Raw genomic sequence first — 26,251 nt, forward strand, 5'->3', positions numbered from 1 at the left:
AGCCACAGCAACGCGGGATCCGAGCCACATCTGCGACCTGCACCACAGCTCATGGCAACGCCAGATCCTTAACCCACTGAGTGAGGCCAGGGATCGAATCCGAAACCTCGTGGTTCCTAGTCGGATTCGTTAACCGCTGAGCCACAATGGGAACTCCTGAGATGGTTTTTGATAGTGCCGTATGATAACAATGCCCTGATTGGTCGCTAATCTGATATGAGGGGTGTGTGTCTCTGTATTGATCACGGTGCAAAGGCCAGAGGCCAGAATCAGAAACGAGGTAGTTTGACTATTTCATCAGTTAAGGTTGACTTTAAAAATTATTGTGATTGATTCCGACGTTAAGAGAACAGTTAGATGTCCCATTATGAAAACAGTCTGATGAATGGATCGCTACTAGGGAAGGAATTTGGAGCTTGCTGACCTTATTTGGGTGGAGATAGGAGGAAACCAAAAGGAAGAAAACAGTTGCACTTAAGAGACAAGACATGACAATGATAAAAGCCTAATTCTGTATATAAGAGAGTAAATTCTAAGAGTTCGTGTCACAAGGAAAAATTATTTTTCTTTCTTTCTTTCTTTTTTTTTTTTTTTTTTTTTGTCTTTTTGCTATTTCTTTGGGCCGCTTCCGCGGCATATGGAGGTTCCCAGGCTAGGGGTCTAATTGGAGCTGTAGTCACCGGCCTACGCCAGAGCCACAGCAATGCAGGATCCGAGCCGCGTCTGCAACCTACACCACAGCTCACGGCAACGCCGGATCGTTAACCCACTGAGCAAGGGCAGGGACCTCATGGTTCCTAGTCTCAACCTCATGGTTCCTAGTCGGATTCCTTAACCCCTGCGCCACGACGGGAACTCCCTTTCTTTTATTTTTATATCTCTCTGCCATGATGGGTGTTCATTAACACCGCCATAATCACAGTGCGTGTAAGTCAAATCACTCTGGACACCTTGAACTTAGACAGTGCTGTATGTCCCTGGGATGACGAAACTGGAATGGGAAAAAGAAATTAAAAAAAAATGGAAGGATGTATGCTTTGTCATATCCACTTATAAGCTGTTCATGGCACAGAAGTTCTCTTCTGCCCTTTGGCGAAACAGTTCCATTTCTCCTGGGCGATGAGCTGTTCCCTAAGTAACACCTACAAAAATTAAGGAAGGTGAATAGACGTGAATACGATGGCCATGCTGGAGTTTCATCTTTCTTCCATTTGAAAGGAGAACCAAATGCGTGGCCCGCCTGCCTTCACACTCAGCATTTCTCTTTCCGTAGCTGTGCCACCCAACATAGCAGAACTGAAGAATTTGGAAGTGCTCAACTTTTTTAACAACCAGATTGAGGAACTGCCCACGCAGATCAGCAGCCTTCAGAAACTCAAACACCTGAACCTTGGGTGAGTAGCCTCGAGGAGAAAGGAAGCTGGGAAGAGGAAGGGCTGAGAGGGGCACGTGGGCCAGGGCAGGGGCGGGCTCTGCCATTTGTGTGATTACGTCCGAGAAGCTGGTTTCTAATTTCTTGCCACATTTTAGATTTTTTGAAGGTTTTTTTTTTGTTTGTTTTTCTGGTTTAGGTTTTGTATTGTTTTGTTTTTTTGGCTGCATCCATGGCATATGGAGGTTCCCGGGCCAGGGATTGAATCCCAGCCACAGCTGCAAGGGCAGATCCTTAACCCACTGAGCCACTAGGAAACTCCAAAAGTTTTTATTGTTTTAATATATCTTTTCAATGGTCTGCATTAGTGCATATCCGTTTGCTCACTAATTGAGAAGCTAATCGTTGATGCAGTAAGGGAGGGTTTTTTAAATTGTGTTTTGTTAACAATAAAATTTTATTTTTGTTAGGTTCACCAAGAAGGGATCTCACTGCATAGCACACTGACTATGCAGACCAGTTGTAATAGGGTTGTTGTTGTTTTTTTCTTGTCTGTGTTGAGTAGAAATAGTGTACAAAGCACTTTCTTTTTCCAGAGGGAAGGATACATTTCCTAACCTTGCATCATGAATTCTTGTAATTCTTTTTTCTAGTCGAGAGGTTATAATCCTGTGTCTCTCTTTATGCTAAGGTAAAAAGAGGCATTTTAAATGATCGGAGGTAGTAGAACCAGGTTGCATTTGCTTTACTGTTTTTTTTGTTTTGTTTTGTTTTTTTTTTTTTTGGTCTTTTTGCCTTTTTGAACTCCAAAATAACTGTAATTAAAAAAAGGAGTTCCTGTCGTGGCTCGGTGGTTAACGAATCTGACTAGGAACCGTGAGGTTGCGGGTTTGATCCCTGGCCTCACTCAGTGGGTTAAGGATCTGGCGTTGCCATGAGCTGTGGTGTAGGTCGCAGATGTGGCTCAGATCCCGCGTTGCTGTGGCTCTGGCGTAGGCCGGCGGCTACGGCTCTGATTTGACCCCTAGCCTGGGAACCTCCATATGCTGCGAGGGAGTGGGCCTAGAAAAGGCAAAAAGACAAAATAAATAAATAAATAAATAAAGTATAGTTATTTATAATATGTCAGTTTCTGCTGTACCTAGAAGTGACCCAGTCATACATATATATATACATTCTTTTTCTCATATTATCTTCCATTATAGTCTATCTCAAGAGACTGTATATAGTTCCCTGTGCTGTACAGCAGGACCTCATTGCTTATCCATTCTACATGTAAGAGTTTGCATCTACTAACCCCAAACTCCCCGTCCATCCCACTCCCTCCCCCCTTCCCCTTTGGCACCCACAAGTCTGTTCTCCTTGTCTGTGAGTCTGTTTCTGTTCTATAGATAGGTTCGTTTGTGCCACATTTTACACAGCCACAGCAGTGTAGGAGCTGAGCTGCATCTGCCCCCTGCATCACAGCTCATGACACGCTGGATCCTTAACCCATTAAGCAAGTCCAGAGATTGGACCCGAATCCTCGTGGATACTAGTTGGGTATTTAACTTGCTGAGCCACAATGGAAACTCCTGTACCACATCTTCTTAATCCATTCATCCATAGTAGGGGGTATAACTTCCCAGACTTCAGATCATATTACAAAGCACTAGTAATCAAGACAGTGTGCTACTGGTACAAAAATGAACCTATGGATCAGTGAGTGCAACAGAACAGAGAGCCCAGGAGTAAACCCAGACACCTATAGTCAGTTAATCTTTGACAAAGGCGTCAAGAGTATAAAATGGGTAAAATCTCTTCAGCAAGTGGTGTTGGGAAAGCTGAACAGCTGCATGTAAATCAATGAAGCTAGAACACACCCTCACACCATGCACAAAAATTAACTCAAAATGGCTAAAAGGCGAGTTCCCATCATGGCTCAGCGATAACAAATGTGACTAGTATCCAGGAGGACAGGGGTTCAATCCTTGGCCTTGCACGATGGGTTAAGGATCCAGCATTGCTGTGAGCTGTGGTGGAGGTCGCAGACTTGGCCCGGATCTGGCATGGCTGTGGCTGTGGCGTAGGCCAGCTGCTGTAGCTCTGATTTGACTCCTAGCCTGAGAACTTCCATATGCTGCAGGGGGTGGCCCTAAAACAAAACGACACAAAACAAAAGAAAGTGGCTTAAAGACGTAAACATAAGACATCATAAAACTCCTAGAAGAGAACATGGGGGAAACATGATCCAGCATCAACTGTGCAGATGTTTTCTTGGGTCAGTCTCCCAAGGCTTTCCCAGTTTTCAAGTCCTGGTAGCAGTATCTGATGCTCTCGGCAGTTGGAAAAGAGGCTGGCTAGGTGTTCCTGCTTTCACTTTGCTGCCTGGAAGCCCAGATCTTTCCACGGGGTTAAGTGACTTGCTCCTGGTTGCCCCTGAGGTTCGTGGCGGAGCTTATCAGGGGACCCCAGTGTTGAGGGTCCGTGCCTTGTCCATCAGACACCATAAACGCCCCCCAGAACTTGGGCTTGTGAATTCCATTGTCACTGTTGTAGCTGTTAAGGGAAGTGGCCCACTCATGCCCCATCCTCTGTGTGAAGTCTTACAGTCATTACATTATAGCCGTTACATGCGTTGATTCAGTTCATGATTTACACAGAGTGGCTATGGAAGCTGGCCAGGTATTTGTCAGTTTACTAGGGAGCAATCCTGAAAAAAAAAAAAAAAATCTCACTTCTGGACTGATTTTTAGTTGAGAGTGTTTCCGCCAGGCATCGGGTTGGAAACTTAATTTGATGTTCACTGTGCTTGAGAGACGACCTTCGTTAAGCTCTGGCGTGAGCATTCTTCCTCCTCATGTCTAGGGGAAGTGAAGTTTAGAGGAGGGGAAAAGTCACTTTCTAGCAGATGGGTTTTTCCTCCTACAAGTAGGGAGACTGTAAGCCCATCTGGCAAAGCAGAAAAGAAAGGATCCTCCGTTTATATCTCTGTTCTGAAAATCAAGTCCTACTATTTCCTTTGCTTGTAAGAAAGAAGCTAAAACAAGACATATATACTAGATATGTATTTTGAAAAATTTCTTTTAAACACTTATTTATGGTTTTGGCCATGCCTGAGGCATGTGAAAGTTCCCAAGCCGGGGATCGAACCTGCGCCACAGCGGTGGCATCGCTTAACCACTAAGCCACCAGGGAACTCCTAGACCTGTATTCCTACTGTACATTTCTTCATCATTGACTGAGTTCATCGTTGTGCATAAAGTGCTCGGGACAGCACCTGGCACATAGTAAGTGGTACCTGCGTTGAGCTTTTGCTCATCATTGTCATTGTTTTACTTTTGGATTCATTTATCTTGTGAGCAAGTAGGTGCCTTTTCTGCCTCCGGAACCTTGCTCATTTGGGGATCAGTGGTGAAAGTCACAGTCCCTGGTCTTAAGGAGGTGTTTGTTGTGGGGGGGGGGGACAGTGTCTGGCTGGGTCACTGATGTGGGGGGTGTTGTCACATGGTGGTGGGAGGAAGGGACAGGGAGCACGTGGGTCTCCAGGTGAGTTTCCAGGAAGAGTTCCCGTATAGGCTGGTATCAGAGTGAACCTTGATGCTGAGAGGGGTGGCCTCAGGCTGACAAGTCGAGGGAAGACATCACTTGCGAGAATGGCTCACCTAGGAGCTCAGAGCACCGCCCGTTGCAGGAGTTGCTTGGTGTTGCCGAGCGTCAAGTGTGAGGCAGGGAGGGGCGAGGGAGGCGGTGAGGCCAGGAGGAGAAGCGTGGAGTCTGCTATTCATTCCGTGAGTGTATCTTGAGCCGTGAGTGTATCTTGAGCCGTGAGTGTATCTTGAGCCGTGAGTGTATCTTGAGCCGTTAGTTCTGGGCCAGGTGCTGTTCTGGTACCAGCCACCCGGCCCTTTGCGAGCACACAGGGGAGACAGCTTGTAAATAAATACATGTTCTTTGTGGCAAGGAGTCAAGGACTAACGGAGGGGCTTGCGTCTCAACTCACGGAGCTGTGGTCTTATCCTGCAGACCTTGGGGGAGTGTGCACGGGGCTGCGGGGGGCGGGGAGGAGGAGATGATTTTCACAGGCAAGAGCACGTGGAGGAGACCCATCAGGGGTCCAGGCGTCTGTTCCTGGTGAACCAGGGCTGGGACTGTGAAGGCAGGGGAGGGATTTTATATGGAAAAATATCTAAGGGAGTTCCTGTTGTGGCTCCGCAGTAATATCCATGAGGACCCGGGTTCAATCCCTGGCCCCATGGGTTAAGGATCCAGCATTGCTGTCCGCTGTGGTGTAGGTTGCAGACGAGGCTCAGATCCTGTGTTGCTGCGGCTGTGGCGTAGGCTGGCAGCTGATTCGACCCACTAGCCAGGGAACTTCCATATGCTGCAGGTGTGGCCCTAAAATGAAAAAAAAAAAATTATATATATATATATATATATATATATATATATATATATACACACACACACACACATACGTATATATACACACACATACATACATACATACATACATATATATATTTTAAGCAGTAAACTGCTGAGACAGTATGGATGGGATGGGTGGGGTAGCTGAAAGTGCAGATGGAGACGGCTTTGGGAAGAGGAAACTGAGCCCAGGTCTTGTTTGTCTAGGTTCAAGGTGCCTCAGGACAGAGTGGTGAGCTTGCCTTTTTTCTTGACTTCATCTAAGTTGCCTCTAACTTTGGAGCTGTTTGCATTTTTGGCTCTCAGTGATTTACTGATTGTGTTAACACTCCTGTACTTAGTTACATAGATACATGGATGGTGTTGTCACAGTCTGAAAGCAACTCTTAGTTCCTTGGGAAAGGAATTAAGATGGGTTTCTGGGAGTTCCTGTCATGCTCAGCAGGTTGGGAACCCGACATAGTGTCTAGGAGGATGTGCGTTCTATCCCTGGCCTCACTCAGTGGGTTGAGGATCCGGTGTTGCCACAGCTGCATGGTAGGTCACAGATGTGGCTCAGATCTGGTGTTGTCATGGCTGTGGTGTAGGTCTGCAGTTGCAGCTCTGATTTGACCACTAACCCAGGAACTTCCATATGCCACAGGTGTGGCCATAAAAGAAAAAAAAATAAGTTGGGTTTTCATAAAGAATACTTCTGCTCTCAAAAAGCATAGAGAAGTATACCTGCACAGCCCTGGTTAAGGCAAGGCATGGAAGACCCCTGAAAATAAACAGCCAGCATGAAAAAATCGACACCAGAGACCTTAGGGCAGCAGAGCAATTAGGACATGTGTATGCACCGTCCAAACCGCATGTCAGCTCCCAGTTGCTTTGAGATTCTAGATCTCATTTGCTGTTTACTCTGCCCGCCTGGTTAGTGGATCCACTGCGTTCCCTGCTGCCACTGGGATGGGGCCTCTGCTGAGTTCCTGACATGCTGGGCGTGTGGGCTTATTACTCAAGGAGAAAGAGACCTGCAGTGTGGTCAACTCTTGCCACTCAAAGGCAAGATCAGCTCTCGGCTCTAGGCTGGAGATGGGCGAAGAACTCCCTTTTTGGTGTTCTTCCAAGTAAGTCTGAGCTTGCATTTCCTGTACCTCATGTTTCACAAGTGTACTCCTATGTTGGGAAAGAAAAACTTTATTGGTCATTCTCAAAAATAGGTTACTTTGGACTTTCCATTTTGGCTCAGCAGATAAGGAGTTGATGTAGTGTCGGTGAGGATGTGGGTTCAGTCCCCAGCCTTGCTTAGCAGGCTAAGGATCTGGCATTGCCACAAGCTACGTCATAGGTCACAGATGTGGCTCGAAGCAGGTGTTGCCGTGGCTGTGGTGTAGAACAGCAGCTGCAGCTTCGATTGGACCCCTAACCCAAGAGCTTCCATGTGTCACAGATTCGGCTGTAAAAGGAAAAAAAAATTAATTAAGAAAATTAAAAAAATAGATAACTTTTAATATCATTTAAAGAAAGAAGTTCCTCAAATGAACCTTTCCACAGAAAAGAAAACCATGCACTTGGAGAACAGACTTGTGATTTCCAAGGGGGAGGGGGAGGGAGTGGGATGGACTGGGAGTTTGGGGTTAATAGATGCAAATTACTGCCTTTGGAATGGATAAGCAGTGAGATCCTGCTTGTATAGCACTGGGAACTATATCTAGTCACTTAGGATGGAGCATGATAATGTGAGAAAAAGAATGTATACATGTATGTGTGACTGGGTCACCTTGCTGTACGGTAGAAAATTGACAGAACACTAAACCAGCTACAATGGAAAAAATAAAAATCATTAAAAAAAAACAAAAAAAGAAAGAAGTGCCTGATGTATGCTTCGGTGCTTTTCTCACTCGCTCTGATTTTTCCCTTCGCTTTACTTGGCATCCTCCCGCTCGGGTCTGGGAGTGAGGGGTGCCTTGGCCTCCAGGAGTACTGAGTGCTCTGAGACACTTGTCATTCTCACAGCAGTAGAGTGAGAGGCCCCTGGTACTTAACCTCTCGTACCCTGTTAGTGCATCCATCGCTGCTTCCCAGAGATGGTGAGCCAGTGCTGTCCTGCCTCCAGTCGCTGATAGTTTGGTGACCCCGGCAAAACACTTGGCATAAGTGTGCTTCACCAATTCCGAATTCAGAGAAAGCATCAGTTTTTAGCATTACAGTAAATTGTCTTGGAGGTTATTGTGCTAAGTGTCAGGTTAGCTTAAGACTCATACTCATCATGAAGTGGAAATCACTCGTTTCTAGGTTTCTCTCTTTGCTGTCAGCTATTTCTTACAAGGCCTGTTTGGTGGGTGTGAACAGAATTGAATCTCATGTGAGAAGGATCAGTGTCTAGAATTATTTTTAGTGTCACAGCCCCTCCTACTTTTCAATATTTGCCAGCCTATATGAGATTTTTTTTTTTTTTTTTTAAATCAGGTTTTACATGTGTTCAGAGGGAACCACATCAAGAAAAACAGGAGTTGAGGAGGGGAGAGTGGGATGGACTGGGAGTTTGGGGTTAGTAGATGCAAACTATTGTATTTAGAATGGATAAGCAATGCAGATAAGCATCTGCATCCCTGTGCTTACTCTATAGCACAGGGAACTATATCCAGCATCTTGGGATAGAACATGATGGAAGATAAGAAAAGGAATGTATATATGTGTATGCCTGGGTCACTTTGCAGTACAGCAGAAATTGGCACAACATTGTAAATCAGCTGTACTTTAATTACAAAGAACCTTTAAATAAAGAAACAAGAGTCTTAGAGTTCTCTTGTGGCTCCGTGGGTTAAGAAAGAATCTAGTGTTTATCACTTAAGTGGCTGGGGTCACTGATGTGGCGCAAGTTTGATCCCTGGCCCAGGAACATGCTGATGGCATGGCCAAAAAAAAAAAAAAAAGAGTCTTGAAGAAAATAAAAAATATTAGGAAAATATTTTCCTTAGCTTTCATTGGTGAGAGATACATATATTTGAAAATTTTCAGTTGTGATAAAATACACGACATAAATAAAATTTTACCATTTTAACCATTTTATGTTTATGATACAGAAGCCTTAAGTGTATTGACATTTTTGTACAGCAGTCTCTAGCAGGTTCTCATCTTTCTGTTCTGTTTTTTTTGGGTTTTTGTTTGTTCGTTTGTTTGTTTTGGCACACTCACGGCATGTGGAAGTTCCTGAGCCAGGGACTGAACCCTCGCCACAGCAGCCACCTGAACCATTGCATTGACAACCCTCTAAGCTCCAAGGGAACTCTGAAGTTTTTCATCTTGCCAGGCTGGAACTATGTGTGGGTTAAACAGCTCCCCATCTCCCCTCCCCCATCCCTAGCAATCTTGATTCTAATTGGAGATTATTTTTTTTTTTTTGTCTTTTTGCTATTTCTTGGGCCTCTCCCGCAGCATATGGATGTTCCCAGGCTAGGAGTTGAATCGGAGCTGTAGCCGCTGGCCTATACCACAGCTCACGGCAATGCCAGATCCTTAACCCACTGAGCAAGGCCAGGGATTGAACCCGCAACCTCATGGTTCCTAGTCGGATTTGTCAACCACTGAGCCATGACTGGAACTCCTATTTTGCACTACTATTAGCAGTTGCAAAACAAGACAAAACAAAAATGTGATTTTTGTCTCCCAAATAGTGAAATCAAATAGAGCAGAAGTCTATCTGCAGTCTTTATCTGTGTCTTTTGAGGTCTTACTGCTGCATTCATAAGGAAATTTTTCTCTAGAAGCCTGGCTGCCTTGGGATGTTTTCATGTTCTCTGTACAGCAATGACTGAACAGTGCCATTGGGAAAAGGGACAACGAAAACATTATCAGATGTCTCATGAATGTGTGGGTTCTCTGCCTGGCATTACTAGGCTGGTAAAATAGCACAAAGTCATGATAGAATCGTGCAGTTTTTAAGGGTTGAGCCACTCATGTGCAGCTCCGAGGCCCGTGGCACAGAGAAGTCTGTATAAATACACGTGCGGGTGACGGCTTGCATTTTTCTCCCTCAACCACAGCATGAATAGACTAAACACGCTGCCGCGAGGATTTGGATCCCTGCCAGCTCTGGAGGTCCTTGACCTGACTTATAACAACTTGAGTGAAAATTCTCTTCCTGGAAACTTCTTCTACCTGAGTAAGAAACTTTGAATTCTATAAATCTCCTTAAAAATGGTCCTTGGCGTTCTCAAAGTGAAATTTATTTGCCAGGGCCCCAACGCCAAGAGAAATTATTGGACATACCAGTTTTTTTTTTTTTTTCCTTCAGATTCCTTTGAATATTCCTTCCCAGCTCAGCAATATGTGTGTTTGATATATAGTGATCTGACCTCACTGCACTCAGGTAGACTTGGTAATGTCGTATTAACTTTCTGATTGAGATTTTTACTTAAATGAGCTCAAGTCTCCCATTTTGCTAGGGAACTTGACTCTGTTTTGAAAGCGCATTCAGGGAGCTCCCGTTGTGGCTCAGAGGTACTGAACCCAGCTAGTGTCCATGAGGGTGCAGGTTTGATCCTTGGCCTCACTCAGTGGGTTAAGGATCTACTGTTGCTGCAAGCTGTGAGGCAGCTCCAATTGGACCCCTTGCCTGGGAACCTCTGTAAGCCGCAAGTGCATCCCTAAGAAGCAAAAAAAAAAAAAAGATTAGAAAAAAATTATGCTTCATTATTATTATTATGTCCCTTTCTCCTTTGTTGCTATTAACTCTTTGACAGCTTTTTGCTCCAAGATATTCTGATCAGTTATTTATAAGCATGCCAATTAATAAACCACTCACAGAATTTTAAGCATTTCTAGTCAGGATTCCCGTTTTAAGCCTTTCAGAAAGCATTCTTACTGATCCAGTCTATTTTGTCCATAGCATACCATCAGACGTTAAGAAATTGTTAGTCACATATGAACACACTTGATCCTTTGCTCTGCACACACATTGCTTGCTGCAGGTGCTTGCAAAAAAATATAGGAAAAACTGATTTTATCAAGAACTCAGGAAATATTTAGGGAAGAGTTGCTGTCTCTCAATGAATGTACCGCTTCTCCAAATAGTGACATATACGGCATCCAGAAATTCTGATTTTTCTGAATTAGTATCTAAAGTTTTACCTTTTACCTTATGTGTCCTCTTTATCTCAGACTTGGAAAGTACATGAAACCACCTCTAACATGTTTTCTTGGGCGGTGGAAGAAGTTGTTTTTCTCATGTATATTAACTTATAATTCTGTCCAGTCTCAAGATATTGGAATGTAATTGAATCCCTGTGAACAAATAAAATGTATATCTGCTTATACTCTCCCCTTTTGGGTCAGGATAAAAAGATGGTGTAGGATTTTAGGCTTCAGGAGTTTGGACGTTGGTATCATTGGATAATATTGTAAACAAATTTCTTTCTCTCTCTTTTTTCCCCCCTGCCTTTTTAGGGCCACACCCTCGGCACATGGAGGTTCCCAGGCTAGGGGTTTAATCAGAGCTGCACAGCCACAGCAATGCAGGATCTGAGCCACATCTGTGACCTACACTGAAGCTCACGGCAACACTGGATCCTTAACCCACTGAGCGAGACCAGGGATCGAACCTGCAACCTCATGGTTCTTAGTTGAATTCATTTCTGCTGCACCACGACGGGAACTCCTACTTCCACTTTTTTGGCCGCCCCTCTGCGTATGGAGTTCCCCGGCCAGGGATTGAATCCGAGCCAGAGCTGCCAAGGCTGGGGTATCACGGGAACCTTAATCCACTGTGCTGGGCTGGGGATCAAACCCAAGTCCCTGCCACTGCAGAGACACTGTTGATCCCATTGTGCCACACAGCTGGAACTCCTTTGTTTTTGTTCTTTTTCTTTTAACAAATTTTTTAAATTTTTTTCTTTTTTCTTTTTTCTTTTTTTTTTTTTTTTGGCTTTTTAGGGCTGCATCTGCGGCATATGGAGGTTCCCAGGCTAAGGGTCAAATTGGAGCTGCAGATGCCAGCCTACGCCACAGCAACGTGGGATCCATGCTGCATCTGCGACCTACACCACAGCTCAGGGAAACCCCGGATCCTTAACCCACTGATCAAGGCTGGGGATCAGCCCCACATCCTCATGGATACTAGGTGGCATTTGTTTCCGCTGTGCCACAACAGGAGCTCCATCTTTTAACAAATTTCTGATGACTAATGCTCTGCCTGTGTTAGAGTTTTCTGTTTTTAAACTCCATGTCATTATTTTAGCTCCTTCGTCTTCATTCATTTTTGTGGTTAACCCTATAGAACCCAGTAATAATAGTCTGATTATACAGACAAACCAATGGCGATTTTGGCCTCCATCCCTGGAAAGCCTTTTGGTTCTTGATGTATTTTTTAAACCTAGTTCTATTTTGCCCTCTTGCCCTTAGCATTGATAGAAGTGGCACTGTGGTTTTCTTGGCTTCTCTCTGGATGCAAATCAACCGATAAACGTGAATGGGAAGGCATAGAGGAAACATAGCCATCTCTTCTGAAAGCATATTGAAACTCCGGGCCAGAAACTGCGGGTACCCACCCTTGTTAATTGTGTCAGTCCTCTTGGATATAGATGTTTTCCGGAACACACCAGCTCCACAATAAGCCAGTAAATCTGAGTTTGACCTGCTTGTTATTATGGCGAGCCCTCAGTATGTCACGGGCTTTTCACCAAGCCAGGGTTATTAATCAAAGCTGACTCCCTTGTATTGATCAGACCTCAAATAGTTGGGTTCCATGCCACCCTGTTTATATATTGCTGTTTAATTTGCAGCCACCCTGCGTGCACTCTATCTCAGTGACAACGATTTTGAAATCCTGCCGCCTGATATTGGGAAGCTCACCAAGTTGCAGATAGTAAGTAATTTATCTAAATTCCGAGAAAATCAATTCACTTCTGCAGCCCTTGTAGGAGTGGAATCAAGTCAATTGGCGCCAGAGGACGGGTTTGTGTATCGGGAATAAGACCACTAGTCCCCGATACTGTTCCTTGGTTGTCTGCAGACACCGGTCACTAAATTGAAAGGATAGAGCATTCAAAGAAGAGGGAGGGAGGGTGCAGATGGGGGGCGGGAGTTTCTGTCGAGCGCCTCTTGATGTGAAAACTGTGTTGACAACCGCCTTGTTTTTCTTACGTTTAGCTCAGCCTCAGGGATAACGACCTGATCTCGCTGCCTAAGGAAATCGGGGAGCTTACTCAGCTTAAGGAGCTCCACATTCAGGGGAACCGCCTGACCGTGCTGCCCCCAGAACTAGGTAAGGTGGCTGATGGATTGATTTAGTTCTGGGTTGGATTAATGATCGTGATTCCCAAGGCGGCAACTCTGAAAATCCCTCTCTCCTCTTCTTGGCAAATGCCCTCCACGAAGGCGCCCACTTCTGACCCTTTCTCGTCATGTTTGTCATTGACCAGAGTTCAGGTGTTCTGGGTTTGACCTGCCCCACTGCTGAGCAGCCACCGCCCCTAGACTCTCCAAACTGCTGCTGTTGAAAGATGACCTAGCTCAGCTGCCTGTCTGGGGTGGTGGAAAGAGCCTTAGATGAGCAGTGATGGTACTGCCCAGGACTCCTCCTTTACCACTGGGGATCATCGCCTTTTTTTTTTTTTTAAAAAAAAAATCTAATCATTGGTCTTTTTTGGGGGGGAGTGTCCCTTGATCTTTGTGTGTGTGTGTGTGTGGTCTTTTTATCTTCTTAGGGCCGCATCCACGGCCTATGGAGGTTCCCAGGCTAGGGGTCCAGTTGGAGTGTAGCCACCGGTCTACACCACAGCCACAGGAATGCAGGATCCTAGCCACATCTGCGACGTACATCACAGCTCATGGCCACGCTGGATCCTTAACCCACTGAGCGAGGCCAGAGATCGGACCCACATCCTCGTGGATGCTAGTTGGGTTCGCTAGCCGCGGAGCCACAACAGGAACTCCTGATATTTCATTGTAACCCCTTCAAAACTTACCATGTTATTAACACATTTATGACTACTGCTTAAAAATACCTGTCTAGGAAGTTCCCGCTGTGGCACTGTGGGTTAAGGATGTGGCGTTGCTGCAGCTGTGGCTCGGATTTAATCCCTGGCCCAGGGACCTTCCATATGCTGTTCATGTGGCCGTTAAAAAAAAAAAAAAGAAGTTCCCATTGTGGCTCAGCAGGTTAAGAACCTGAACCTGCCACCAGCCCATGTCTGCCCCGTGCACATGGGCTCACATGCAGGGAGCTGTCAGGGCTACATTAAAACGGCGTGTGTGGATCAAACCATGTTCACTTCTTTTGGAGAGACTTTTCCCTCTTTCTATAACCGTTATCATCCTGAAACAGTTTTTGGGTTTGATCCTTGGCCTCATTCATTGGTTTAAGTATCTGATGTTGCTGCAAGCTGCGGTGTAGGTGGCAGGTTTGGCTCAGATCCCACGTTGCTGTGGCTGCGGCGTAGGCTGGCAGCTGTAGCTTTGATTTGACCCCTGGCCCAGGAACTTCCATATGTCGCAGGTGCAGCCCTAAAAAGGAAAAGAAACATTTCCGATCATGAATTGGCTTTTCTCCTGATGCCATCTCTGGTGGAAACTGTTGAATAGGTTGTAGCTGGGAAGTCCTTGGTCCTACCCTCCAGGCCCTTCAGGCGGCCCTGTGAGCCTTAAGCCCTCCCTCAAAAATAATGTACCACCAGTTACCCTGTTCCTGAGGTTATACTGCCCTTCTAGAAAAAAATCTCTTGTGAGTTCTCTTTCCTTTTCTCATGAGGACTCTGAGTATCCTTTTATTTCTTCGATACACAGAGCTGCAAAGTTTCTCAAGCTACGGCTATTTGCTTTTGTGCTCCAAAATAACACAATTTTTCTTTTGGCTTTTTTTTTTTTTTTTTTTTTTTTTTTTTAGGGTTGCACCCACAGCATATGGAAGTGCCCAGCCTAGGGGCTGAATTGGAGCTGGAGCTGCTGGCCTCTGCAGACACAGCAATGCAGGATCTGCACCACGTCTTTGACCTACACCACAGCTCATGGCCATGCTGGATGCTTAACCCACTGATCAAAGCCAGGGATGAAACCCACATCCTCATGGATACTAATCAGCTTCCTTACTGCTGAGCCACAACGGGAACTCTCGAAAATAACACGGTTTTAAAAAACACCTTTGACCCAGTTTTGTTTGAAAAAGTCCCTCACATGAGTCTGAAGGTTTGAAAGAGGCCAGTGCTTCTCCATGAGGATGTAAGCAACACAAGAGCAGGGACCTGCTCTTGGTTCTCTGCTCCATCCCCAGTGCCTCCCACATGCTAGGAACCAGTAGGTACTCCAGGGATTAACTGAATGAATTAATGAAACGAGAACCTCAGATCACAAGGCTACAAGCAAGCCCACTGGGGCTTCTGCCCAGAGCTGTGCTGTCCACTGTGGATGCTACGCGCCATACCTCATGTGTTTAGTAACTGCACGTGGCTTGTGGCTACCTTGCGCGTGTGTGGGGGGAAAATGCAGAGCATTTCCATAGGCCCGAAAACTTCGGGGGGCAGCATCAGTCTATAGGAAAAGCATTCACCTGATTCCGTGGAACACAGGCAGTTTCACCCATCCTGTCCCATCTTCTGAAGTTCCTTGGTTGCTGTCCAAGGTCTTGAGGCATTTGTACAGATTTTAAGGGCTGCAGAGCAACTGGGCACCAACTCTGTACTGAGTTATGTGTCATCAAGTTCTGCTTAAGGAGCAGGCTAAGGATCAAGAGAAGATGTTCCCAAACATTTTAAAGGCAAAAAAGCCTTCTTGCCTGAAGAAAGATTCTGAATGGTGATTGCCAAGCATCAGCCTTTGCATGCGTGGTTCATGGGGGAGCTTTTGCAGAACACAGATACCCGCTCCCTCCCTGACCTGCTGAATCACGTCTCTATGCGCGAGATTGATTCTTGGTAATTTGGTAGAACTCACTTACTGCTTGTGATGTGTGTCCTTGATAGGTGTGACGAGGAGAAATGAGAAAAAAAAATGTCATTTGGTTGTTTTATTTCACTTTTCAAGCAATGAAGTAACATAGGGTGTTGGATGAATCAGTGATTTCTATCAGCTGATATTTTGGTAGAAAAATACCTAGTTGAACCCACACACATCTTATCTACATATTTTTAAATCTCACGGTGATTATCCTATTTAAATGCTGCATGTAGTCATATTTGTCTAATATGTCTGTTATACCCTTCAATACCAAATTATATATTTTTTCTTTAGGACTAGAATTGAGGAGAAAGTCTTTACATGAGTTTATTTTTTGCTGCCATACCTGGAAAAGCTTCATCTCAGCATCTGCCTGCTGGCAGTTTTCCCAAACTGCAGGCAGATACTTAGCTGGAAATGAATGGTAAACCTCTGTCTAAACTCAAGATGAAGACGGTGTATTATTTATTTTGGGACAGTGATTTTTTTTTAAAGTCAAGAGTACTATAATAGAAAGGTAATAATAGCTATATAATAATATGTATTAAGGCCTCATATGCCAAGGCACTATGTTAAAGTGTTTTTCCCGCATTAACTCCAGTAATTGCTAAGACTAATATTGGGAACTTTTCTTTTGTTTTCAGTTTAAATCTTTTTTTTTTTTTTTGCATTTTAGGGCCACATGTGCAGCATATGGAAGTTCCCAGGCTCGGGGTCAAATCGGAGCTGCAGCTGCCAGCCTACACCACAGCCACAGCCACATAGAATCCAAGCCACGTCTTTGACTTACACCATAGTTTATGGCAATGCCAGATCCTTAACCCACTGAACAAAGCCAGGGATCGAACCCTCATCCTCGTGGATACTGGTTGGGATCATTACTGCTGAGCCACAGTGGAAACTCCTAATTTTTAGTTTGTACTGACATATATTTGATGTTGTGTTAGTTTCACGTGTACAGCGAAGTGAATTAGTTATACACATATGTATATCCATTTTTTTTCACATTCTTTTCCTGCATAGGTTATTACAAAATATTGAGGAGTTCTTGTGCTCTACAGCAGGTCTTTGTTGGTTATCTATTTTATACACAGTAGTGTGTGTCTGTTAGTCCCAGATTCCTAGTTTATCCTTCTCTCTTACTTTCCCCTTTTCATAGCTCTAAGTTTGTTTTCTATGTCTGGCTGGTCTGTTTCTGTTTTTGTAAATAGATTCGTTTGTATCATTTTTTAGATTCCACCTGTAAGTGATATATGGTATTTGTCTTTCTCCGTAGAGGCAAGGAATCTGAGGCTTAGAAAGCGTTGGTGACATGTCCATAGCGACACAGTTCATCACAGAGGCAAGATTTGAACCTGTTTTCCAGGTCTGTGCTCCTGGCCACTCCTTCCCATCTGTGTGCCAGTAAGAGGAGTCCTAGAAAGCGGATTCCAAGTGTGAGCAAAACAGCATACCTGCTGGCTTCCCCAGACGGTGTCAGGAGGAGAGGAGGTCCAGTATGTCCAGTGGCATGGCCAGCTGTGTGGGTGTGTGAGCGGCAATGGGGCTAGAATAGCACTCTGCAAAGTGCAGAGGAGGTGACCTCTGGGCAGGGCACTGCCATTCTGCTCCTCATTTCAGCAACTGCAGTTGCACTTTTGCTCTGGAGTCCCCCTGCCCCCCAGCATCCCAGGAACCATCCAGCCACAGTAGGAATGTCTTTTGTGTGTCTCTGTGCTCCCCAGCTCAGGTGGCCTCTGGTGCTGCCCTCGCTGGTGGCTGAGCAGTGCCAGGACCTGTGTACTTGCACCTTATGACAGTCAGTCCCTGCAGTCCCTCCACTGGCTGCGGGGTTACTTTTGGATGGGTTTTTTTGGCTGCCCCCACAGCATGCAGAAGTTCCTGGCCCAGGGATGGAACCCGCAGCACAGCAGTGACAGTGCCAGATCCTTTAACCACTAGACTACCGGGAAACTCCTGGATATATTTTAAAAGGGAGATAGTGATCCCCCTTCTGTATGTTCATCCATACATGTCTGAATAAACATGGTAAGTGCTTTTGAGACTTACGTGGAATTTCCTTTAACAGTAAATTTGCGAGTCCCCTGGTGGCCAGAGGTTAAGGATTCAGCATTGTCACTGCTGTGGCTCGGGTTTGATTGCCAGCCTGGAAACCTCCACATGCTGTGGGCATGCTCCCCACCACCCCCAGAAAAAAACAACTGTAAATATGGAGTCTGTTAACTTGGAATCTTATTGGTAAGAATATTGGAACCAAGCCAGGAACCCCCCATGAATTCTGACTTGTTTTGTTTCCTGGGAACTAGGAACATAACCTTTTTTTCTTTTTTTCTCTCTTTCTTTTTTGTTTTTTTGTCTTTGTAGGGCCGCACCCGCGGCATATGGAGGTTCCCAGGCTAGGGGTCCAATGAGAGCTGTAGCCACCAGCCTATGCCCCAGCCACAGCAGTGCCCAGATCTGAGCCACGTCTGCGACCTGTACCACAGTTCAGGGCAATGCCGGATCCTTAACCCACTGAGTGAGGCCAGGGATCAAACCTGCATCTTGATGGATGCTAGTCAGATTCCTTTCCTCTGAGCCACGACGGGAACTCCCTACTTTTCCAATAACGTGAAATTCACTTCTCCAACATCTGTTCACTGAGTCCCTACTTCATGTTTGATTTCTGAGGTGGGGGGGATACACCAGGAGACGAAACACCCCTTAGGACGTTTTAGTGGCCGCGGAGGGGGGGGAATAAATGGATAGAAAGCACGATGAATAATGTTAAATGCCTTGGGGAGAAAATAAGAATGGAAGAGAGTATTGAGATGGAGGAGGGGTGCTGTTACTCTCTCCGAGGTTTTAGTGGGGGCGGGAGGGATAGCTGGATAGCTGGATGGAAAGCGTAAGAGATGATGTTACATGCCCTGGGAAAAAATAACAGTGGAAGAGCGTGTTGACTTGGGGGGGAAGGTGGTGTACCTTGGAGACAGCAAAGAACGCCTCATCCTAAGTTGGTGCCATTTAGTCAGAGACCTGAGGGAGGCAGGGGCTCTTCCTAGCAGAGCGTGTAGCTGAAAATGTGGCTTCTGTACACTGGCACCAATTATGTCTCGGAGACAGAGTTTTGAGGAAGAGAAAGAACAGCTTTCTCCAGGCAAAGGAGGACCTAGCAGGCTAGTGCTTAAAACTATGTCCCGACTTCAGAGGGGATGGCAAGGGGTTTTATAGGTTTAGCTCAGAAGACAGGGTTATTGATTAAAAGTGTCTATGCTCTTCTTCATCCATAGATCATCTCAGAGTCGTCATATCTGGCGTCAGTGGGTCTGGTGATGGTTTCCGGTTGTCTTTGGGGTTATTGTGCCTTGATCTTCTCTCTGGAATTCATTGCTCACAGGGAAGGGGTGATAGGGGTGTTGCAATTACAAAAGAAAACACTACGTGCAATGTAACTCTAACTGGAAAGGAACCATTAGTAAAAGAAAGCAGTCAATCACGGAAGAGATCCTTTGTGAACAGCCAGACACGGGTACCATATAACTCTAACCAGAAGGTAAATATTAGTAGTAAGTCAGGGGGCCAAAGTGTAACATCGTGGAGACTGGTTTAACTAGTTTTTTTAGCTGTAACACTCTTTCCTGGTCATTAACTCTAAGTCAGCCTTTTGAGACTGAGGGGAAGCTTGGGGGGCTAAAGGAAAGGCCTTTTACTTCAAAATACAAAGATTTAGGGTCTGGTACATGGTTTCGGGGGCATGACAGGTGCACAGGTCCTGGAATGGGCTTGCTTGGGGAACAGCAGCAAGAAGACTAGTGTGGCTGGAAGCAACTGAGGGAGGGGGAGAGTTGGAGGAGGTGGGGGACTAGATCCCAGGGGTTGTGGGGTGTGGTGCAGACTTTGGCTTTCACTCCGAGGGAGGTGGGTGGGAGGCTGAAGAATGGCGCCCCCCCCACCACTTTAATCCTCGGAATTGGGGAATATGCCACCTCGTATGGTAAAGGGACTTGGCAGATGCGATGTTGCCTGTTGAGATGGGATTTCCCTGGATTACAGGGTGGGCTCAGGGCAGTTGTGAGGGCCCTCGGGAGGGTCAGGGACAGTAGCAGAAGACAAGATGCAGAATCCAGAGTTGGAGTCATGCAAGGAAGGGAACCTGAGCGGAGGAATGTAGGCAGCCTCCGTAAGCTCAAAGAGGCAAGGATGTGGCTCTCCCCCGAAACCTCCAGAAGGAAGCAGCCCTTTTGCATTTATCCAGGTGGTGGCAGCGGTCAGATCCTGGGCCTGTTTCAGAGACAGACCTACCAGGAATTGGCTGTGGTTTAGATGAGGAGGAAAGAACAGAGGGATGAAGGTTTCAGGGGAACCAAAAGGATGGGGGCAGGTCCCGCTGGGGTGCAGTGGGATCGGCGGCGGCAGTTGGGAAGCGCTGGGATGAAGGTTTGTTCCTGGCTCAGCACAGTGGATTGAGGATCCAGTGTTGCTGAAGCCGTGGCTTCAGTCGTCATTGTGGCTCAGATATGATCCCTGGCCTGGGAACTCCATATGCCCTGGGGGTAGCCAAAAAAGAAAAAAATAAATAAACAATAAAAGGATGAGGAAGATGGTGGAGAGGGTTGGTTAGGGAGATAGAGGGGAGCTGGTCATGAGCTGAGTTTGGGTACCTCAAAGTCTGAGATGCTTTTTGCATATCTAATTGAGGTGGCAGCTGAATGTTAGAATCTGGACTTCAGAAGAGAGGCCTGGGCTGCACGTATAATTGTGGGCACCATTAGAATAAAGGATGAAGCTCCCATTGTGGCTCAGCGGAAACAAATGCAGCTGGTATCCATGAGGATGCAGGTTTGATCCCTGCCCTCACTCAGTGGGTTAAGGATCCGGTGTTGCTGTGAGCTGCGGTGTAGGTCGCAGACTCGGCTCGGATCCAGGGTTGTTGTGGCTGTCGTATAGGCTGGTAGCTGTAGCTCCTTTTGGACCCCTAGCCTGGAAACCTCCATATGCTGCAGGTGTGGCCCTAAAAAAAAAAATGTAATGCCACAGATTGGATGAGATCCCTTGGACATGACCGTAGGGGGTAGAAGATAGAGCCATGAAGCACCTGGTTCCTAAACACCTAAACACCAGAAGGAAGGACCGGGGACCTTGAAGGGCTGGGCTGGCTCTTAGACCAAGTCAGGGAATGTGGTCTCCCCTCTTTGTCCCTGTGATGACTCCCCAGTGTGAACGCACTGGGAATGCTTTGGCTTCTTAGGAAAAATGTTTTTCCCGAAGCAGGCGGTGAACTCAGCTCGTGAAGGGGTGCAATCGACATGCTTGAAATCTCCTGAACCTGCCTGAATCCCAGACTCTATTTTGCACCAGAATATTCAGCCCCAGCCCATCTCTCCTCCTGAAAAGCAGCAGTATGACTCACTGAAGTGTCTCCCTCTTTTAATTAGTGGAAGGATGGGGCAGAGCAGTGGAGGCAAGGCCTACATCAGTGGGGGAGGGGAAGGCGAGCGAGGCCTCCTGGCCAATCCTCAGGACGGATGCAGCCCCAGGGTGAACAGCCTCAGGGTGATTTCAGAGCCGGTGTGGGGGCTCTGTTCTGATTTTGCATTTTCCTCCTTCACACCTGAGCCTTAGGGGTCTTAAGCGCTGAAGATGGGAAATGGATGTTTATCATGATTTCTTTGCCGAGCTTTCCAGGATTCAGTTCCTTGTACTCAGTGGCACCATTTCTGGTTTTTTTGGCTGCTTGGCAGTCATGGGACCTCTTCTGCATTTGTCACCAAGCTAATTGCCTTTGGAGAAGGAAATAGCATTGGTCAGCCAGGCATGCAGCAAAGCGACATGTTTTTTTTGATGTCAGAACCTTACCCACACCCATTTTTGCAGCCCAGGGGAGGGATGTGTGCATTGGTACATGTAACTGGGGCTAGGTGCCTTAGGATCCTGCTCTGTACGCCACTAACCAGTCGCAGGATTTTAAATTATTACAAATAACGTTGTTATTTATTTTCTTTTTTTCTTTTTAGGGCTGTACCTGTAGCATATGAAAGTTCCCAGACCAAGGGTTGAATTCGACCTGCAGCTGCCGGCCTTCAGCGCAGCCACAGCAGGGCGGGATCTGAGCCACATCAGTGACCTAGGCCGCAGCTCACGGCAATGCTGGATCCTTAACCCACTGAGTCAGGCCAGGGATTGAACCCCCTTCCTCATGGATACTAGTCAGGTTCTTAACCCACTGAGCCATAGTGGGAGCTCTCAGTAGCAGTTTTTATCACAGAAATACGAGACGTGTGCGTAGCCTTTCTAGCATATTTGTGAAGCTCAGGAACAAATGTTGCTCCTGTTGGGAGAGAAGGTGGGTCTTGAATTGTGAGTCGCCCTGGAATTGTATTCTCCAGAACAAATAGAAATTAAGAAAGAGTGGGTATACTTCTCTGGATCCTTCCAGTTAGACCTCTTAATCCTTTTCTTCAGGGTGTCGAGAAGCTAAAGAAAAACGCGTTATCTCCTGGGGCAGGAGAGAAGGAAATGCAGTCCTCTCTTTTGGGTCAGTGAAGTCCCTGGTTTATGAACGTCTTATCACTTCCTGTTGTCACGCTGTCAGGTGATGGCCAGTTATCCAGAGGGTGAAAACGTGTTTTAATTCACATAGTAGTTCATAGAGGCTGGTCTCTTCATCACGAGGCTTCAGGTCACATCTCCCTCGCCCCATTCCTTGTTCTGTGGACAAGTTACCTTACCTCCTGTGCCTGGTGTATAATGAAGACAACAGTAGCCCCTCCTCAGAGTGTTATTGTGAGGATTGCAAGAGTAAAACACACGCACACACACCCCCAGGGCCTTTTTCCTACCACTAAACGTTGACGGTTCAGAGGCTGAGCACCTGTTGAGAAGCAGTGACCAAGAAGGTCGGAAGCCAGCCTCCATCCCATGCTTTGACGGGTTGGAGAAAAGAAAGGCTGAGACCTAGCTTCCTGGAGGAAAGGTGAGAAAAAGCAAGGAGGGGTCAGAAGGGACCTGCAGGGGAGGAGAAGTGGGGAGGAGAGAGGATTCCACCCGGCGAATGCTCGGGGCAGGGAAGAGGTCTGGCAGGAAGGGTTTCAAGCCCATCTTCCTAATTGTCCTGGTACACATTTAATTTCAGGCTCTGCTTTTTTTTTTTTTTTCCTTTTTGTTTGGTCTTTTTAGGGCAGCACCTGCAGCATGTGGAGGTTCCCAGGCTAGGGGTCCAGTCAGAGCTCTCTCCCTCCCTTCCTGCCTCCATCCTGCCAGGCTTTTGTCCCCCTTGCCTCCCTCCCTCCCTCCTTCCCACCCTCTCTTCCTCCTTCCCTACCTTCTAAGTCTTTACTTTTGTGTGTCTTTTGTAAGACTGAGAACTTGTGCCGAAGTATCGAATGCTTTGTAGCACCTGCTCTAGCTCACTTCTTCCTCCCATGGGAAGATCTGAAACTGCCTCCCTGCAAGAGATGACTCCCTTTTCCAGTTGTTTAATTTCTCACTCTCTTATGTCACCATTTATGGCACTCACTGCTGTTTTCATTGATGACTTTTTTCTTCTCCCAGAGCTCTTCATAACCATTGTTCTCATTGTTTTCATTTTTTGCTGTTACTATGTGCATACCCTGTAATCCTTCTGTCACTTGTCTACACACTAGTAACTCATACTTGAAGCACACTATATCAATCTGCCTTCCTAAATCTTTTCTTTTTCTTTGTTGCTTTTCAGGGTCACATTCGAGGCATATGGAGGTTCCCAGGTTAGGGGTTCAGTCAGAGTTACAGCTGCCAGCCTACACCACAGCCTCAGCAACACCAGATCCGAGCTGCATCTGTGATGTACGCCACAGCTCACGGCAATGCTGGATCCTTAACCCCCTGAGCAAGGCCAGGGATTGAACCACATCTTGTGGATCCTACCCAGTTGGGTTCGTTAACTGCTGAGCCACCGTGGGAACTCCTAAATCGTTCTATTTTGATTATAAATTTAAAACAATAAAGATCTAGAGTGTAAAATCAGACTCTTCTGGAGCTGGGCAAACTAAGCTCTCATGTGAAATCTTTTAACTCTTAAGAAAGGATGTAATAGCAGTTATTAACCATCTCCAGAATAATTAGATACCAAGGACATAATAAGTTAAAAAATCTTTTTTTAGTCTAGATTCTCTGTTCTGGATGATTATCTGCTCTCACCCAAAGCAGCTTTATGTTGTTAGCAGAATTGGGTTTCTCTGCCTGAATCCTGTCACTTGTGAAGTTGTACAGAGGGGTCACGGTCTGTCTGAGTAGGTTGAGACGTAGTATTGCTAAACTGGCCCTCTTTTCTCCTCTTCTCCTTGGTATTGTTGACGTCTCCATCTTAAGACTTACGACTGAAGTCAACACATGGGATAGCATGGTTGAGAACATGCCAGGTAGTGTCCCCTGGCCTGGGTGACACCCTTGTCCCCACACATCCCAAGACAGGTGACCCTTAACAAGCCACTTACATGTTAATCACTGGCCATAGCTGCTGGCAGCTGGCTTTTCTCCAACTGGGGCACCATTTCCAGGTCACCAAGGTTCTCACTGGGGCCTTTGAAGATTCCTGGTTAGGAGTTCTCCTGTGGCTTAATGGGTTAAGAACCCAGCCTAGTCTCCGTGAGGTTTCAGGGTCAATCCCTGGCCTCGCTCAGTGGATTAAGGATCTGGCACGGCTGCAAGCTTCAGAGTAGGTGGCAGATGTGGCTCCAGTCTGGTGTGGCTGTGCCTGTGGTGTAGGCCTGCAGCTGCAGTTCCCATTTGACCCCTGGCTTCAGGAACTTCCATATACCATATGCCCCATGTGCAGCCATTAAAAATAAAAAAAAGATTCCTGGTTAAACAGAAATGAAGAAATTATATTAACAGGGTTATACAGTGTTTTCTCTATTTCATTTTCCTTTTAAAATTCATAAGATATAAAAAAATAACAGCAGGAGCTCCAGAGCTCTGAGAGGTCGATACTAATCTGCTGAGGTCACATGGCGCATTGGACAGGGAGCCGGGGCATAGAACTCCGGCCACATCCACCATCACTACCCCAGGCTCTTCAGGGTGGGACCATTTACTGCTCGTCTTGTGCCCGTTCTAGAACAAAGTGTGCTATAAATTAGTATGTATCTAAAAGTAGCATCTTATGAAAAAAAGATGCTATAGATTAGGTATGAACAAAGACACAGCTCAGAAGACGAAATTGTCAGTCTGTGAAACGGTTAGCTGCCCAGCCCACAACACCTTAGCTGAATAAAGCGGTAAATGGCAAGTACTTTCCTACAAAACTGTAAACTGTGTCACTTGTACAGAACTGACTTTGTCACTTGATCATGAACAATTGTTTTTTTCCTTTTTATTGCTGCATCTGCAGCATATAGAAGTTCTCAGGCTAGGGGTCGAATTGGAGCTGCAGCTGCCAGCCTACACCACAGCCACTGCAACACCAGATCTGAGCCGGCCGCATATGTGACCTTTACTGCAGCTTTTAGCAATGCTGCATCCTTATCCCACTGATCGAGGCCAGGGATTGAACCCGCATTGTCACAGATACTGTGTCAGGTTCTTAATCCGCTGACCCACAGCGGGAGCTCCCGATCATAAACATTTTTGAAATTAACTTTTTTTTTTTTTTTTTTTTTTTAAGCTTTGCACACAGCAAGTGGTAGTTCCTGGGCCAGGGAACTTGATCCCTAACAGTGACAGCAGCAGATTTGTAACCTGTAGGCCACCTGGGAACTCCTGAAGTTACTTTAAAGTTAGGCAAATGTTCAGAAATACTCATGTTTTTACACAAAATACCATAATTTACAGAATGGTTTCACGGACTTTATCTCAGTTGTATACTGGAGACATGGAGAGCTTTTGGGCAGACTTTTTTTTTTTTTTTGCTTTTTCAGGGCCATATCTTTGGCATACGGAGGTTCCCAGGCTAGGGGTCGAATCAGAGCTGTAGCCGCCAGCCTACACAACAGCCACGGCAAAGCCAGATGTGAGCCGAGTCTGCAACCTACACCACAGCTCAACGGCAACGCTGGATCCTTAACCCACTGAGCGAGGCCAGGGATGGAACCTGCATCCTCATGGGTCCTGGTCAGCTTCGTTTCTGCTGTGCTTCAATAGGAACTCTTTTGGCTGCTTTTTAAAGACATTGAAAGTAGGGTGTCTAGGGAGATTGGTGATTTGCCCAAAGCGACATTATCGACATGGCTTGTTATTGACAGAATGAGATTTTCCATTCAGATCTTTTGCCTTCAAAAATAAGGAATATACATTTCTCCCAGTGTATATCCATAAATGTATTGCTACTGAGCCTGTAAAAAGGCATCATTTATTATTAGATGACAGCAGGAGTTCTGAACATGTGCCTTAATTTTATTCTTTGGAAAAATAAAGAAAATGTGAGGGATAGAGAAATCTTTACCTGGGTTTGAATTTTGCCTCAAGTTATATTACTTGCGCTTACATTTTATATCTGTGTTAATATTCCTTTTGCCATTCTTCACCAAAAAACAATATCTCCTAATCTTTGATTCCCCTGATCTTCATTGATCAGCAAAAAAAAAAAAAAAAAAAAAAAAA

The 26,251-nt window shown here is 45.9% G+C and overlaps 1 protein-coding gene across 45 annotated transcripts in view; it reads left to right on the forward strand.

The window, feature by feature from the left end:
- The window catches only part of RSU1 (Ras suppressor protein 1), an 883,461-nt gene that overhangs the window by 51,677 nt on the left and 805,533 nt on the right, over positions 1 to 26,251 (forward strand). For 38 of the 45 annotated variants that reach the window (XR_014817908.1, XR_014817911.1, XR_014817897.1 and 35 more), the window contains 4 exons: positions 1,274 to 1,394; positions 9,808 to 9,926; positions 12,544 to 12,626; positions 12,911 to 13,025. Coding sequence is in view for 4 of the 45 variants with exons in the window: in XM_021064827.2 (XP_020920486.1) it covers positions 1,274 to 1,394; positions 9,808 to 9,926; positions 12,544 to 12,626; positions 12,911 to 13,025 (438 nt within the window). In the remaining 41 variants the exon portion in view is untranslated. Of the gene's footprint in view, positions 1 to 1,072; positions 1,395 to 9,807; positions 9,927 to 12,543; positions 12,627 to 12,910; positions 20,263 to 25,079; positions 26,079 to 26,251 lie in introns of those variants that run through there. The other 7 variants (XR_014817932.1, XR_014817933.1, XR_014817934.1 and 4 more) reach the window with 7 other exon arrangements.

This window comes from Sus scrofa, chromosome 10, assembly GCF_054392235.1.
Source record: "Sus scrofa isolate SSC_HxYL_T2T_F1_AM1 chromosome 10, Sscrofa_HxYL_maternal_Yorkshire_Landrace_v2.0, whole genome shotgun sequence".
NCBI classification, from domain to species: domain Eukaryota; kingdom Metazoa; phylum Chordata; class Mammalia; order Artiodactyla; family Suidae; genus Sus; species Sus scrofa.